Source organism: Plecotus auritus, assembly GCF_963455305.1.
Source record: "Plecotus auritus genome assembly, chromosome: 7".
NCBI lineage: Eukaryota > Metazoa > Chordata > Mammalia > Chiroptera > Vespertilionidae > Plecotus > Plecotus auritus.
In genome coordinates, this window is record NC_137774.1 from 68468042 (window position 1) to 68483834 (window position 15793).

Here is a 15793-nt window from a genome sequence, read left to right on the forward strand (position 1 = left end):
GAGCCCTAACTTTTTCATTTAAAGCTAAATTTATTTATGAAGTACCTTGGAGCAGTCTCTAACATCCCATCACTATGAAGAAAAAACATCCTTGTCTTAGGCAGTAGCGTGATGTAAGAGCAAGGGCATGGGCTCAGCACACTGAGGCTGCCTGACTGTTACCTGGCTGCAGGGTCCCAAGTGCCTCACCTCCCTGTCCAGAGCTGGGATTGGCTAAAGGAAATGGAATGGGGATGGTGGGATAGAGACCAAACAATAAAGAATGCTGCTGGCACACTAGAAATTCTGAGGAATCCCTGAAAGACAGAGACAGAAATCACAGGGCATTCATTGGGGCTACTTTTAAGGCTGCTGGCTCCCAGCTGCATTAAGTACAGAGGTGCTCACCCACCGGTGGAAGCCTAGAGTGTGGGTACTGAGCCAGAAGGTAGGACAATGCCCCCCCACAGGAGATCACCATCCCAAAGGCAGAGTAGGAGCTCCCAGACCTGGGAGGGAAGATAAGGTGCACAGCTTCCAAGAGCATGTTATGCCCTGACTCCACAATCACCAGGGGTGGGTTAAATCCAACAGACTGAGCGGAAGAAGTGGGATTCTCAAGAATGAGCACACATTTGGGAAAAATCGACACCCTGAATGATAGCCACCAAATGAATAAAAGAACCAATACCCAAAGAAAGAGAGTTAATAGTATAGAGGAAGACTTTACAACACAGGACATTCATATCCCTGGAGAGATTTAAGAGGACCTTTCATCCATGAAAAAGAAACAACTAACTCAATCAAAATCAAGCCTAACAATTTTATAAAAACACAGTACAAAAACACAAAAAGGAAGTTTGAAAGAAAAGTTAAGTCACTTGCAAAGACAGATCTGGGCCATTTGTCCACCAGATGCTCCAGAGGACAGAACAGACACAATGGAAGACAGTAATAATCTTCTATATATAAAAAAGCCTAAGCGACCGTTATAACCAAATGACTGAAACGATCGGAACGACTGGACGACTGGCCGGTAGCTATGACGCGCACTGACCCAGACCTTGCTGCTGGGGCTCTGACAACTCCGAATCTGGTTCACCCGCACCCCGGATCCAGACAGGAGGGAAGAGGGAGCCCAATTCCTCACAGATTCAGCCGTTGGTTAGCTTGCTGCTGAGGCCAATCTCCCGCAGTCCCTCCCCGCAGCAGGCCGGCCCTCCCGATCAGCCCCGATTGCTGGCCAGGCCAAGGGACCCACCCGTACACGAATTTGTGCACTGGGCCTCTAGTAATAATAATAATAATAATAATAATAATAATAATACTATTTTCCAGTGCTAAAGAAAGACACAAGCCTTCATATTGAAATGGCCCATCTACTATTTTAAATGGGATGGAGATAATGACACTGATATATTCATATGAATAAAAGGCACTATCTATTAGAAATTTTAAATATATGATGGAGATTTTAAATATATAAAGCAAAAACAAAGAAATATAAGGAAAAATTGACAAGTTCACAGAAATCAACTGGATTAAACAGAGAAAAATTAAGTAGGATCTATTGCAGTTTGCTAATGAGCATATGAACTTCCCAGAAGTCTTATAAGAAATGCAGAATCCAAGCATTCCATATCCAGTTTGTGTCTTTGAGAGTGGTATGAGAATTCACATCATACCTAATAATAGACAAACATGTAAATTGACTGTACCTCTGCTATGCCCACAGCCAATCAGAGTGAGTATTCAAATTAACCAAACAAAGATGGTGGTTAATTTGCATATGTAGGCGCCCAGTGCCTGGGTCCCAGGAACTTTCTCGGCACCCAGGTCACTCTGAGGTAGGCCCCGCGTGGGTCCCGAGCAACCTGGGAAGGGCCTGAGCCAGGGGGCTCCTGGGCAGGGCTGAGCCTTGGATTGGAGCCAAGGGGGACCCTGCCCAGGCCTAAAGCCCTGGGCAGGGGCAGAGCTGGCGATTGGAGGGAGCTGGGGGGCCCCTGCCCAGGCCCCAAGCCTGGGCCAGAGGCTTTGGGCCTTGGCAGGGGCGGAGCTGGCGATCGGAGGGAGCTGGGGGAGCCCTGCCCAGGCCCCGAGGCTTTAGGCCTTGGCAGGGGTGGAGCCGGCGATTGGTGTGAACTACAGAGGAAACACCTTTTCTGACCCTCATTGGCTAAGCTCTCTGTATGCCACTGGTAATATTCTTAGTAGCTTGGGTATAAGAATCCAAAAAGGTGATCTAGGGTTTTTCCACCACACTCCTGGAGAAAAAAATGAAAGTCTGCTGCTGGAGGGCTAAGAAATGTCATATCCTGCCCTAGCTGGTTTGGCTCAGTGGATAATACCTAGGCATGCCGACTGCAGAGTCCGGGTTTGATTCTGATCAAGGGCATGTACCTAGGTTGCAGGATCCTCCCTGGCTAGGGCCCAGATCAGGGCTCATGCAGGAGGCAACCAATCAAAGTGTTCCTCTCACTTTAATGTTTCTCTCTCTCTTTCCCTTTCTCTTCCACATTCTCTAAAAAATCAATGGCAACATATCCTCACGTGAGGATAGAAAGAAAGAAAGAAAGAAAGAAAGAAAGAAAGAAAGAAAGAAAGAAAGAAAGAAGGAAAGAAAGAAAGAAAGAAGTCATATCCTATGAAAGACACATCTTGAAAATGCCTAAAGAAAGTTGTCATTTTTTCATGGTGAAGGGACTGGAGTCTGTGTTGATGAAAACACCTTGGTGGCTGTGGTGACTAGCAGTGGCTGCAGCAGTGGGGTGATGGGGTTGGTGCCTTCCCCTGATCAGCCCGGTCACCTCCCACAAAGGGAGGCCAGACTGTGGCTGGGAGCGGGCCTAAGCCATCAGTAGGACATCCCCTGAGGGCTCCCAGTATGTGAGAGGGGGCAGGCTGGGCTGAGGGACTCCCTCCGCAGTGCACGAATTTTGTGCACCATGCCCCTAGTTTTTAATAAGCAGCCCAGGTGATTCTGATATGGGTAGTCTGGGACCATACTTGAAGACTCACCAATTCAATAATTCAATGAATAGCTTGGTTTAATAGATAGATTGAGAATTTGTACCAAAAAGAGAATTATCATTCTCTCGAAATACCATGGAACATTTATAAAAATGATCTGGTAGACCACAAACAAAACCTCAGAAATGTCCAAAAAACATTCTCTGAAACCAAACAAGCCATTCTTTGATCATAATGTAGTAAAACTAGAAATTAACACAGAATAAAACAAAAATAGATTTAAAAAAACTATTTACTTAGAACATTTGTAAAAAAACTCTTCTAAATAGAGGAGGAAAAAAACCTAAAATCACAAACTAATTAGAAACAAATGGCAATGAAAACACTATATAAATGGCCAATTTGTGGGATAAGAACAAAGCAGTGTTCAGAGGAAAATGTATAATCTTAACACTGATATATTAGAAAACAAGACTGAATATAAATAAATTAAACATTTAACTTAAGAAGCCAGGATGTGTAGTGGGAGTGGGATAGAACCAAAGCAATAAATTAAACCAAAAAGTTAACAGAAAGAATCAAGATAAAAGTAGAAATGAACTGAAATAGAAAATAAGAAATGAATGAATGAATGACAAAATAAGTAAAAAAAGTAGCCCGGCCTGAGTGGCTCAATGGTTGAGCATCAACCTATGAACCAGGAGGTCAGTGTTTGATTCCTGGTCAGGGCACATGCCTGGGTTATGGGCTTGTTCCTCAGTATGGGGCGTGCAGGAGGCAGCCAACTGATGATTCTCTCTCATCACTGATGTTTCTATCTCTTTCTCTCCATCTCCCTTTCTCTCTCTGAAATCAATAAAAACATGTTAAAAACAAAAACAAAATAAACAAGTATATGTGCTCAATCAAAAGCTGGGTACAGTTTGACTGGATGGGTGGAGAGACCTATTCATATTCTACTCAGTTTACTTCTGAATTGTTTGAATCTTTTCTAATGTGAAAGCACTCATGTATTAGATGTTATACGAAATTATGAAAAATAATGTAAAAGTACCTAAGATATTCCATGTAGCCGATAAATGCAAGAAATAAAAGACATTATTTATTCCAATATTGATTCACAGGTCATTATTTTTATTAGGATTAAAAAAGATGCTGTAGTAAGTCAGATACCACCTGATAGCTTCACTTACAGAAATGCTCTATTGGGTGAAAGTATCACCACATCTCTCCCTCCGGACCTGCCTTTCATGGGCATTTAGTGCTTATTCAGCATCGTTCCACATGAATCATTCATGCACATCACTGAATTATTCCTTGTGCTGACTCTCCTGCCCAGAGCACTCTTAAGCCATCAGCCAGGCTGTCCTTTAATCTGAGCTGTCCAACCGGGCATCTCTGGGTGCATTCAGGGCACCACGCCCTTGATGGCTCTGGGTACAGAGGGGCTAATAAAGTGCCACTGGGAAGGAGAAAGACCTCCTCCTCTTGTCGGGAACCAACAAGGCTTTCATTGAACCAGGAGTTTCAAGCTGATGGTCTGAAAGCCAAATCTGGCCATTTTCTATCTTTGGTCCACAGAAAATTGTGAATTTGTTACCAAATTTTTAAAAAAGGGGGAGAAATTGAACACAAAGAAACCCAGATACCTGGCTTCTCTTAAAACTAGAAAGCCTCATACCACTGTGCCTGTTTCCCCACAATGACCGTCAGCAGAGCTGTGTCAAGACTCTTTCTGGCATCCCCAGCACTCTATGCCAAGGGCTGTGCTTGTTATCCCGCCGGCCTTGCTCATGTCACTGAAAATACCCATTTTAATTGGCACCATGTGCCAGTGATCCCAATATTTCAGGATCCAAACTCCATTTCTCAAACTGATTCTTCTACCTCAAGCAGCAAAAAAATTATTTGTCAGGTTGTTTCCTGATTCACAGTTTGGAAAATACTGTCACCATAATTACTGACTCAGTGATGTGATGACTGAACTCAGCTTGTGTGCGCTGCCCAGGGTGCCGAATCAACATCTATACTACACCTCACTCATTGATTCACTCAGCCAATTATTCAATCCACTTGCTTAATAAAGATTTATTCGCAAACTAAATCTATGCCAAGCACTTTTCTAAGGACTAGAGACAGAGCAAGCAGAGACAGCACACATCTCTGCCAATATGAAGCTTAGATCTAGGGTAAAGAGAGGGTATTTCAAACCCCACGTATATAATTTATAAATGAGCTACAGGAGTCCTTGGATGAGTGGGGGCTCCATGAACGATTCTACTCCTATGGGTTTTATAATCAGAAATAGAGTTTGCCTATAAACTCAAGCTAGGATTTACAATTTCAGAGCTGACAAGCACAGGAAATACCTAATATACCCCTTCTTGTCAAAGGGGAGGCAACGGGGCCTCTGAGAGTGACTTAGCCAAGGCCCCACAGAGTTTACGGAAAAGCTCCAGGCTTGCGAGTCTCAGGCACCTGTTCTTTTTACTCCCTAAAACAGGAGTTACAAGCTCTAACATCTTCAGAAGACATAAACCAGCAATGTGAGTCTCAGAGTCACCAACAGAGAGTGGTGAGGACCAGGGCAAACAGGAGGGAGCATGCTCAGAGTAAGTTTCTGATTCAAAATAAAACAGTAATAATCACAACCACAGCACAACACCAGGCCAGTTTACACACTGTGAGCTGAAGCCTGGTCCTGGCAGGCACAGGTCCAGGCTCTCCCCATTTGGTCACACACCTTCCATTCATCACTATGTTTCTACCCTTATCTTGAATTTGAGCATAATTTTTTCAAGTCATAACTAGTAAGAATCCTCTCCTACACTCTCGTTTTCTCAGGATGGTGTTTTTCTCAAGTTGAAATATATTTTTCATGTAACCACAGTGAATAAAAATATGAAGGGTTCATATTCATTTTTTTATTTAATCAATTACACAAAATTAATTTTCTATTTATCTAAAATTAACATCTTTAAATAGTCAAAACCTAAATAAAATAATTTCCCATGAAAATATTTTTAAAAGATATTAAGATATAAAGAGTATGTTGCATATAATTTAGTCTTTTCTTGACACTGATAGTCAATATCTGGATAGAAATTGATCTGTAATGCAGGAGATGCTGTCTAGAGCTATTATGCTTTTGTATCTTTCATTTTCTATTCTTTTAAGTGCCATCTCCCACCCAAGTTTCCAGAAGTGCAGGACATGAATCTGAAGACAAGGGCAGAACCCATCCCATCCCCTCCTGGCTTCTGTAAACGTTGGTGGATTTTTGTTGTTTTATTTTGTTTTTTTTTTCACTTTATTTTTACCTTGATTTGTATGGTGTAGATGAGATTTTAACTTTGAATTTTTAAATCTCTTCTCTAGTCCCAAATCCAAGCCACAAAGTCCAAATTATCTCCAAACTGCTTCCATTGAGCTGGACTCGACTCATCAGTCCTCTGGTTCAGAATCACCAGGCATTCTTTGGTTAGAAAGTACAAATTCTGGTAGCTTAAAAATTAGACCTAAAATATGCCTTTTAAACCAATGCCCTTAGTGATTCCTGTGCATTTGAAGCTTTGAGATCCACAGCCCTATCTTTTCCTTGAACTGCTGCAAATATTGTTACAAATTATCGTCACGTGGGGTGCTTAACACAAGGTACAATGCCTGAGCCCACACCCAGGCTGAGAATCAGAACCTCTGGGTGGTAGGACCTGGGCATCTGGGCTTATTTTATTTATTTTTTTCTTTTTACTATTTTTTATTTTGAGCTGGCTATGTATTTCACGCACCATTTGTAAGAAACAATACACACAGATCTCATGTACGCTGCATCCAGTTTCCCCATGGTAACATCTGCGTGACCATAGCACAATAGCACAATCAGGAAACTGGCATGGATACAATCCCACTCAGCTTTTCTAAACTAGCTCTCCTTTTTGACTTTTCTCTATTTCTTCCTTTGCTGATGCTTAGCTCTAATGAAGCTTTAATAAAAGTTTTTATTTTGAAAAAATTTAAAATAGACAATTGATCAGAATAGTATAATACCCAAAACCCCTTCACCTACAGTCACCAAATGTTAGCATTTGGCCCCATTTCTCCCTTTCTCCCTTCTCCCTTTCCTCTTCCTCAATAGGTATAACCTGTTCTTTCCTCTGGCCCACTTATGCACTAGTGTAGACAGCATGACCGCTCACGCCTGCACGCTCCGGCATGTGTCTCCTGAGAACAAAAGCCTTCTCTCATATAACCACAACAGAATTACCGAAGTTGGGAGATTGGACAACACTACAATATTATTTATAACATAATGCAGTTAATTTTCAATTTCTCTGAATTTCCCAAAACTGTCCTTAAATTTATAGCAATTCTCCTCCCAGGGCCTCACATAGCGTAACTGCGACATCTCTGTACCCTCCTTTAGTCCAGAACAGCCTTCCTGTCTCTCCTGCCATCGATATATTTGAAGACTTCAGGTCCGTTTTCTGTAGATTGCCCCTCAATTTGGGCTTATCTGGTTGTTTCCTCATTGAATTTCATTTTTGAAAAACATTTTCATCAACATTCCCAGCAATGAGGTCACAGGGGAGAGACTTGGCAGAGGAGAGGTCTTCTCGATCGTTGTTTAAAACAGTTAAGCATAACTGATGGATGACCCCCCTCTGAACACCTTGCTCCCAGGCAGAATATCAATAATATTTACCACAGACTGTGCCCCTGTGGAGAGCTGGGCATTTTCAGAAGCAAAACCAGGTCAATGCCATTCCCAGCTTGTTAATCCCAAGGAACAGGAGTCCTGGGGTCTGGGTTTCCAGTCTGGGCTTCTCTGAGGCCTGGGCGAGCAACATCATTTCTCTACTCCTCAGTTCCCTCGAACTATAAAATGGAATGAAAATACCTAGTACTTAACTCACAGGGTGATGCAGTGATGGATGTTACGTACTCAACACAGTGCTCAGCACTTAGTAAGTGCTCATTTAATGTGAGCCTTTACTATGATTATTTATTTATTTTGGTTAATCCTCACCTGAGGATATTTTTTCCATTGATTTTTTTTTTTTTTTAAGAGTGAAAGGGATGCCGAAACCGGTTTGGCTCAGTGGATAGAGCGTCAGCCTGCGGACTGAAGGGTCCCGGGTTCGATTCCGGTCAAGGGCATGTACCTTGGTTGCGGGCACATCCCCAGTGGGAGGTGTGCAGGAGGCAGCTGATCGATGTTTCTCTCGCATCGATGTTTCTAGCTCTCTATCCCTCTCCCTTCCTCTCTGTAAAATATCAATAAAATATATTAAAAAAAAAAAAAAAAGAGTGAAAGGGAGGAATGGAAGTGGGGAGGGGGCAGAGACAGAGAGAGAGAAAGAGAGAAACATCAATGTGAGAGACACATCAATTGGCTGCCTCCCACACATGCCTAGGCCAGGAGCTGGGGATTGAACCTACAACCCAGGTGTGTGCCCTTGACAGGGAATGGAACCAATGACCTTTTGGGTCCTTAGGCCAATGCTCTAACCACTGAGCAAACTGGCCAGGTTACTTTTTTTTTTTTTTAAATAATATCATTATTTCTCTTAGGAATATTTTTTCTGATATATCTCCTCAGGCAAAGGCAACAAAAGAAAAATAAACAAATGAGGCTACAGCATTTGTAGAAGGGGGATTGAGAGGCTGGATGAAGAAGTCAAAGAGATTAAGAAGTATAAATCGGTAATTACAAAAGAGTAACAGGGATATAGCCTACGGCATAGGGAATATAGTCAATAAAGTTGCAATAACTATGTATGGTGCCAGGTGGGTGCTGGAAGTATCAGGGGGAACATTTCATCAAGTATATGATTGTCTAGCCACTATGCTGTACACCTAAAACTAATGCAAAATAATACTGAATATAAGCTGTAATTGAAAGAGAAAATTTTAAAAAATAAATCTATATTTTATATGAAAAGCAAAATAAATAAATAAAAATGCCACTAAGCCAAATCTCTTGTGTATTGTCTTAAATCTTCTGGTGTGTTGGCCAGAGGTTTTTTGTTAAAGCCAAATCCTGTTGCTATCTGTAGTTTTCCCAAGTATAAAAAAGGATCTCTCGTGGGGCCCATCCTCTGGCCCCACTGCTGGGCTACGGAAAAAGACCCTGGCCCTTCATGGTTAGGATGCAGGAAAGCCGTCTTACCATTACATCCTGGATAGTTAAGAGGATCCTTGCTTTGTCCGTACTGCTTGGAAGGTCAGAATGTCCATGAGTGTTCTGAAGGGAGAAGTTAACATCACAGGGTGTGGTGCTGGTAGGATGTTTGGAATCCTAGGGACAAGCAGAGAGAACTGGGTATGGTAAAAGCAAACTGTGTCCCTAAAGACCTGCAGGGCCCTTGTTCTCTCTATTGGCCTCCATGCCTCCATCTCTCTCCTCACTAAGCCGTTCTCTGCTCTCACTCCCTCAGCTGATCTGACCAAACTCACCCCTGCTCTACCGGCACCACTAAGGAACAAGCCACTGGGACCAGGATTCAAATTTGGGCCACCAACTCCCAAAACGGTGTCCTGAGCTGCGTGGGGACCAGCACAGAAAGACGGCCACACGCATTGAGTAAAAACAGTGGGATTATCAAATAGTATGAAAGGTATAATCCTCTTTATGTAAAAGTAACAATAAAAAGCAAAGGGAAAAAAAGGCACTCACTCAAAGGTTAATTACATGGTAATCTGAAACAGAAGTACCCAAACAATGGAACTGCCCTAAAAATGCTCCCTCATATTTTCAAGTCTCACCATTGAAATTAATGCGTACTGAAGGGACCGCCCAGGAGCCCTGTTGGGAACAAGGCGGGTGGGCTGCTTCACTGGGGATGCTTCGTCAACAACGGCACAACTGCCTAAATCCACCTACTACCAACTGGTGGGTGAGCCACCCATGGGCCGCGCAGTGTATGTCATGGGCCGTGGCAGATCTACTGGTGGCACATGGGTTGTGACAGGTCTTTAAGTTGTCTATACGTATCAGTAAGTAACAACGACTTTTAAAACACTAAATTGCAACTGTGGACAAATATCCAAGTCACCCCACTCGAGGATCCGCACAGGGAAAACTCAGAGAAGGATTCTATAAGATGCATGCCTTCCTGTCGTCTGTCCTGCTCTCAGAGCCTGAGAACTCATCTTGGGGAATTGCACTCACTCAGGGGGAATGGGCCAGGACCGGCACATTCCAGAAACAGCCTCCTCTGACATGTGCAGTTTTCAGTCCACATGGCTGCATACCTACCTGTTCACAGTAATGATCTCGGGGCAGTGAGATTATGAAAGGACTTTTATTTTCTTTATATCATTTGAATTTTTATATTGATCATGCATTATTAGGGGGAAAAGTATCTCAATAATAGAAATATATATATACATTTAGTTTCATTCCTGTTACTTAAACAAAGCCAACATCATTTAAATGGAGCCTTATCATCCACTGCAACATGACTAAGACCTGCCACTTTGGTGGAACTTTCTAGAGAGAGGGGCCTCCTTTCACAGGAGTTGCTAAACTGCAAACAGAACTCCCTATGATGGCTCCCCCCGCCCCCGACTCAGGGTAGAACCCCTCATCCTCACCGCAGCTCCCAAAGTCCTATGTGGTCTGAGCCTTGGCTACCTCTCGATCCCCCCCACCCCCCACCCCCTCGGTCACTCGGCTCCTGCCACACTGACCCCTGGCTCAGAGCCTCCACACCTGCTGCTCCGCGCCTGGAGTGCTCTTCTCCAAATGGCTCACTCCTTGGCTTCCACGAGGCCTCTGCTCACGTGTGACCTCATCAAGGCGAAGCCCCTGCCCAGCTTCCCCCTGATAAGCCCCATCACGTCAGCTCCTGGCATGTGATACACCTGTGGATTGTTTTACCTTCAATGCCAGGCCCTGTGGTGAGGACTGCGCACGTGGGAGCACAGGCCCGTCTAAGGGGCTTGGTGCCCCTCAGCCCCGTCATCGCTGGTGCATAAGAATGTGGCTCCCAAACCTTCTGATTTTTCAAGAGAAGCCCAGCTTAAGACTTTGACATGGAATTTCCTGATTCTTAAATGTCAGCGAGTAATTCACACCTTGGAAAGCACGAGGCAAGTCAACGGGGTGGCGGCCAACAGGGCATGTCTGCAGCACGCCGGCTGTGAACTCAGAGCCACCAGAAACTGAAGTTCACGGGGATGTGCTGGAAGATGAACGGCTGGTGTGTCTCAGCAGTGAGGGTCAGGTGAAAAGCACACGCAGACGTGCATTTCCTTTGCTCCATTTCAGGCCGCACTGCGAGCAGTGGGAGGTGGCTGAGTAATCTAGCCACACGCTTTTTCTTTCCCTGTTCAGATTGCAGCTTTATGGCTTCTGCCTTTGCCGAAAACTGGCGCTGCCATTTTACTCTGACTTAGCAGGAGAATAACTCCGTGGAGAAACTGACTGTAAAGCCTTTTTAGTAACTGAGTGCCCCTCATGGGGGGAGGAAAGGAAAGAAAGATACAATCAAGCACTCACAGCGGAGAAAATTCAGGGCTGGCGGAGCAGGACACTGTCGATTCCGAGCACGCGCACACAGGAATGCTAATGGGGCTTAATCGCTTGTGAGGGACAGGCTGTCGTGTTTCAGGGAGCTTGGGAGCTTGCAAAGGAAGGAATACATGTTCTTATAACAGGAGGTACCAAATGGTCAAAGGAGAAGAGGGAACTACCATGCCTCTTGCTTGAAGGGCATGTGCGCATTCTGTGACATGTGCTGGCTGGGGATGGGGCTGTAACAGACGAACTTGGCTATAAACCAGCCAGTTAATGCAAAAGCAAGTGAGTGAGTGCTTGTGGTGTGCGTGTGCGTGTGCGTTGTGTGTGTGTGTGTGCGTGTGTTGTGGGAGGTAGGTGTTAAAGGCAATAAAGTCCACAATTTTGCTTACTGTAAAATTCCATTTCTATGGCTGGGATAGAGAAACAAGGTCATTGGTCATTCGGTAGAAAAGGACTTTTTTCCAGGAAGGAAGGAATAGTAACAGAAAGTGTCCCGACAGCTGCCGAAGCACTGAGCCAAGGGCACTCCTACCTGTGGGTGACCCCTGGAAGCATCCTTTGCAATGAGAGTCGTGTCCCCATGTGGCTCAAAATCTTCAGAATAGTCCAGAGGAGGTTCAATATGGAGCCGTGAACCAGCTTCTGTTCTGATCTGCACAGATTTCTACACACAAAAATTCAGACCATTTCAGATAAGGTAGTACAGACATCTGGAAGCCCCTGCGGCGAGCACGTCGGGGCTGGCTGCAGGGGTGTCTGTGCACAGTGCCTGTGGTCCTGCACGCTGGCCCAGCAGCGTCCCCGGGCCACCCAGACAGCTGAAGCCCTCTCTGCTCAAAAGTCTTTACCAGTTCCTACTGCCCAAAGTGGGTTCAGGAGAAATTTTTAGTAACTTTTTAGCTTGAAATAACTTATCCATAGAATTTAGATGTTAAACTTCTCAAATAGCTTTGTGATCAAATGTTTAGGAAACCTTGGGCATTTTTCTTCAAGACTTCTCAGGGCCTTTAATGTGCCCCTCCCCCACCCGCCACACACACTTGTGGATATCCTAAAATAAACACAGAGAGCAACGTTTCTCACACTTTCTGGGCCATGGAAACTGTGTGGTAGGCCTCTCTTCCTCCCAGCATTCCTTGGGCCATTCTCTGGGAAGTCCACTCGGTGGTCTGATGTGGCAGACTGCGGCTGTCCCCCAGTGTCCATGTCCCCTCCTACCCTGCAGCTGGGGAGCCATGTGAACACTTAGGTCCTGGCCAATACTAGGGGGCGGGGAGGGGGCGGCGGGGAGCGGGGGGGAGGGGTGTGTGCATCTTTGAGTGGTGCCCCTGAAGGGAGGGGACAGCGTCCCTTGCCCAGCTGCAACATGGAGGCGGTGGTGAGTGCCAAATACTGAGAGAGGAAGCAAATCGGGAGGAGCTCATGCCTGGGTTCCTCCGTGACCTCTCGAGGCAGGTGGCTGCCCCGCTGACCTGTCCTATCAGAGAGACATCAACCCTGGGCCTCTCTGCTTTAGCAGCCAAACCTGTACCTAAGCCATGCACCTGGCACGCGAAGCTCTCTACAGCCGGACCCAATCTGTTTTTCCTGCCCTGATTCCTGTGCATATAGTCACGCCCCTGACAACTGGGCCACACGGAGCTGCTGGTTTTTCAGCCCAGCATCTCCCAGTTCTCCTTTCAGGTCCACTCCCCTTGCCCCTAGTTCACCCAAGGCCCAAGGGCAGAGATGGGACTCGAGCGTGGTTGGCAGCCCATTCTGCCCCACCACATGCCCTGGCCCCTGGTCAGAGGTGGGAATGGACCTAAAACAGCCAACGAGTAGTTAGGAGTGCTGCTGGAGCTGTGGGGAGCAGGTGCCCCCTTCCCTGGGTGCTAAGCTAAAGGGAGGTAAACAGAAGCTGCTGGGGCATCCTGCCCCTAATGAAGAGACAGAGAGTGGAGAGAACGAAGCAGAGTCCTGATGGTTTGTTCAGACCCGAGTCAAGCGAAGACACTGCTTCCACATCCCCTCCCAACCCCCCAATGCTGTCATGGAGCAGGCAGTGCAGGACTAGATGGGCAGGGCCGGATATAAGCAAAGCGCCAGGGAGCAACAGCTAAGGAGGTGCTTCCTCTCAGGTGCCCTGCACGCACACAAATCCAAGAGGGAGAGTCTCCTTAAACTTCAGCCCTGGGCCTTACCCTGGTGCAGTGCTGGAGCTGAGAGAAGGGACAGGTCCACGGAGTGGAGGGAAAGTGACTTAGACCATGCATTCCCTCACCTGCAGCGTTAGAACCGCTCACGTGGTAAGATTCAGCTCCCCCATAAGCTTAGTGAACCAGCTATCAGCCTGACGAAGCAGGACCTGAGGCCGGAGCCTGGGTGACCTGCGGGCAGGCAGCGGTTAGGACAGGACTCCCATCTCAACCACACCCACTGCCCTTCCCCATCAGTGCTCTCGCACTAGTGCATTTCACTAGTGCAAACCGTCACCACTCCAAGGGCGTGAAATGCATTCATTTGCTCCTTTATTCCTCATGGTAACCCAAGGGGGAAACCAAGGCACAGGTCTTTAAGCCGCTTGCCCAAGGTCACACAGCTGGGGGACCACAGAGCCTAGATTTGAACCTCAGCAGTACGGCTCCAGAGACCGATGTTGAGCAATGTCTCCTTTCAAAAATAAATCTCTTAGGCTTTGACAGACATATGGTCTCTGTCACAGTATTCAACTGTCCCATTATAGCTTAAAAGCCACTGTGGATGATGCCTAACAAATTGGCATGGCTGTCTCAAACACAATTTGCAAAAACAGGCGTAGCCAGATTTGGCTCAAGAGCTGGTGTTTGCTGACCGACCCCAGCTCCCAACTGCCACGCTAAACTTATCACAGGGGAGAAGTTCCAAGACCCCAGCGATGCCTAAAACTATGGAGAGCACTGAGCAGTTGTGTTATTCTGTGCATACACGCCTATGATGACGTTTCATTTATACTAAAGTAAATTAGGAACAGTAAGGGTTTAACAATAACTAGTAATAAAATAGAACAATTATGACAATATACTGTAATAAAAGTTATGGGAATTATGACGTGAAATAAGGGTCACTGGAACACAAGCACTGTGGTACCTCCACAGTGGATCTGATCACTGAGATGGCTAAGTGACTAAGAGGCAGCCAGCCGGTCACAGCACAAGGCGCCAGACAAAAGGATGATTCACGTCCGGAGAAGATGGAGCCGGACAGCATGAGATTTCATCTTGCTGGTCAGAGCACTGCACGATTTAAAATTAGGAACTGTTTATTTCTAGAATCTTACATTTAATCTTTTTGGACCCCAGTTGACCACGCGGGACACGGAGAATAAACATGCCCACCCTGTGCTTTACAGTGGCCTTTGGAGAACAGAGGGAAATTAAACAATTCCCTGAGACTCTAACACTCAGAAGAGGAAACAGGGACTGAGCTATCAATCATTAAAGAAAAAGATCTTAGTGAGAGTACAGGGCCTGAAAAAGGCAGGCGGGTGCCACCCTGCCCGAGAACAGGGAGGTGGGAGGCGTGGAGAGGTTGCCATGGGACACTTTCCTCCTACAGGAGGTCCCATCAGTGGGCAATGCACCAGCTGTTTCTGGAACCGTGCTCTCCACTCTGCCTGCAGCCTCACCGTTTGGGGCTCAGGCTCCCAGTGTGGCCTTGCTGCCTCTTGGGCTTTGCAAACTCACTCTCAGAGCATTTCCTAGTGTCAGCAGCGGGGCCCGTGGAGGGTAAGCACTCCCCAGGATAGGTAAGCCTGGGCTTTCCTGCCTAGGCCCAGGATGTAAAAGCCTTGAATTTCATCAGAGATGGATTTTCCATGACACCTTCAAAGAGAGTGTGCTCCTCCCTCCTTCCCAGGAACCACTCATTAAGTGTCCAAATGCTGAACCCGTGCAAGAAAGGAGGAGGAAGGGGAGGTGGGCATGCGGGAAGCCTACTGGGTACGGGCCCATCCAGAGACACAGCCTGGCTCCGCCCTGGGTTGCTGCTCCTTTACCTAGAGAGGGAGGGCTGGGACTAGACCTTGCTACTCCACGTGCCAGCACTGGCCTCCCCTGGGGATTTGAGAAATGTCGAATTTCAGGCCCCATCTCAGAGCTGGGAACAGAATCTCATTCTGACAAGACCTCAGGTGATTCTACGCACATGGACATTTAAGTAGTGGGAGGCTGAAGAGGCTTCGTGGTGGCGCTGTTGTTTCCGCCTGTCCAGCATGTGTTCCCCAGTCTTCTGGTAAAAGCACCCTGGTTTCCTTTTGGTAAATCCTCTCCTCCCAGACCCCAATTCAAGTGTTCCCATGGA

The 15793-nt window shown here is 46.1% G+C and overlaps 1 protein-coding gene across 5 annotated transcripts in view; it reads right to left on the reverse strand.

The window, feature by feature from the left end:
* Nucleotides 1-15793, reverse strand: part of KATNIP (katanin interacting protein) — a 236131-nt gene that overhangs the window by 114485 nt on the left and 105853 nt on the right. For all 5 annotated transcript variants that reach the window (XM_080679383.1, XM_080679386.1, XM_080679385.1 and 2 more), the window contains 2 exons: nucleotides 12006-12137; nucleotides 9119-9247 (listed from right to left, as the gene is read on the reverse strand). In XM_080679383.1, coding sequence (XP_080535509.1) covers nucleotides 9119-9247; nucleotides 12006-12137 — 261 coding nt within the window. The remainder of the gene's footprint in view (nucleotides 1-9118; nucleotides 9248-12005; nucleotides 12138-15793) is intronic.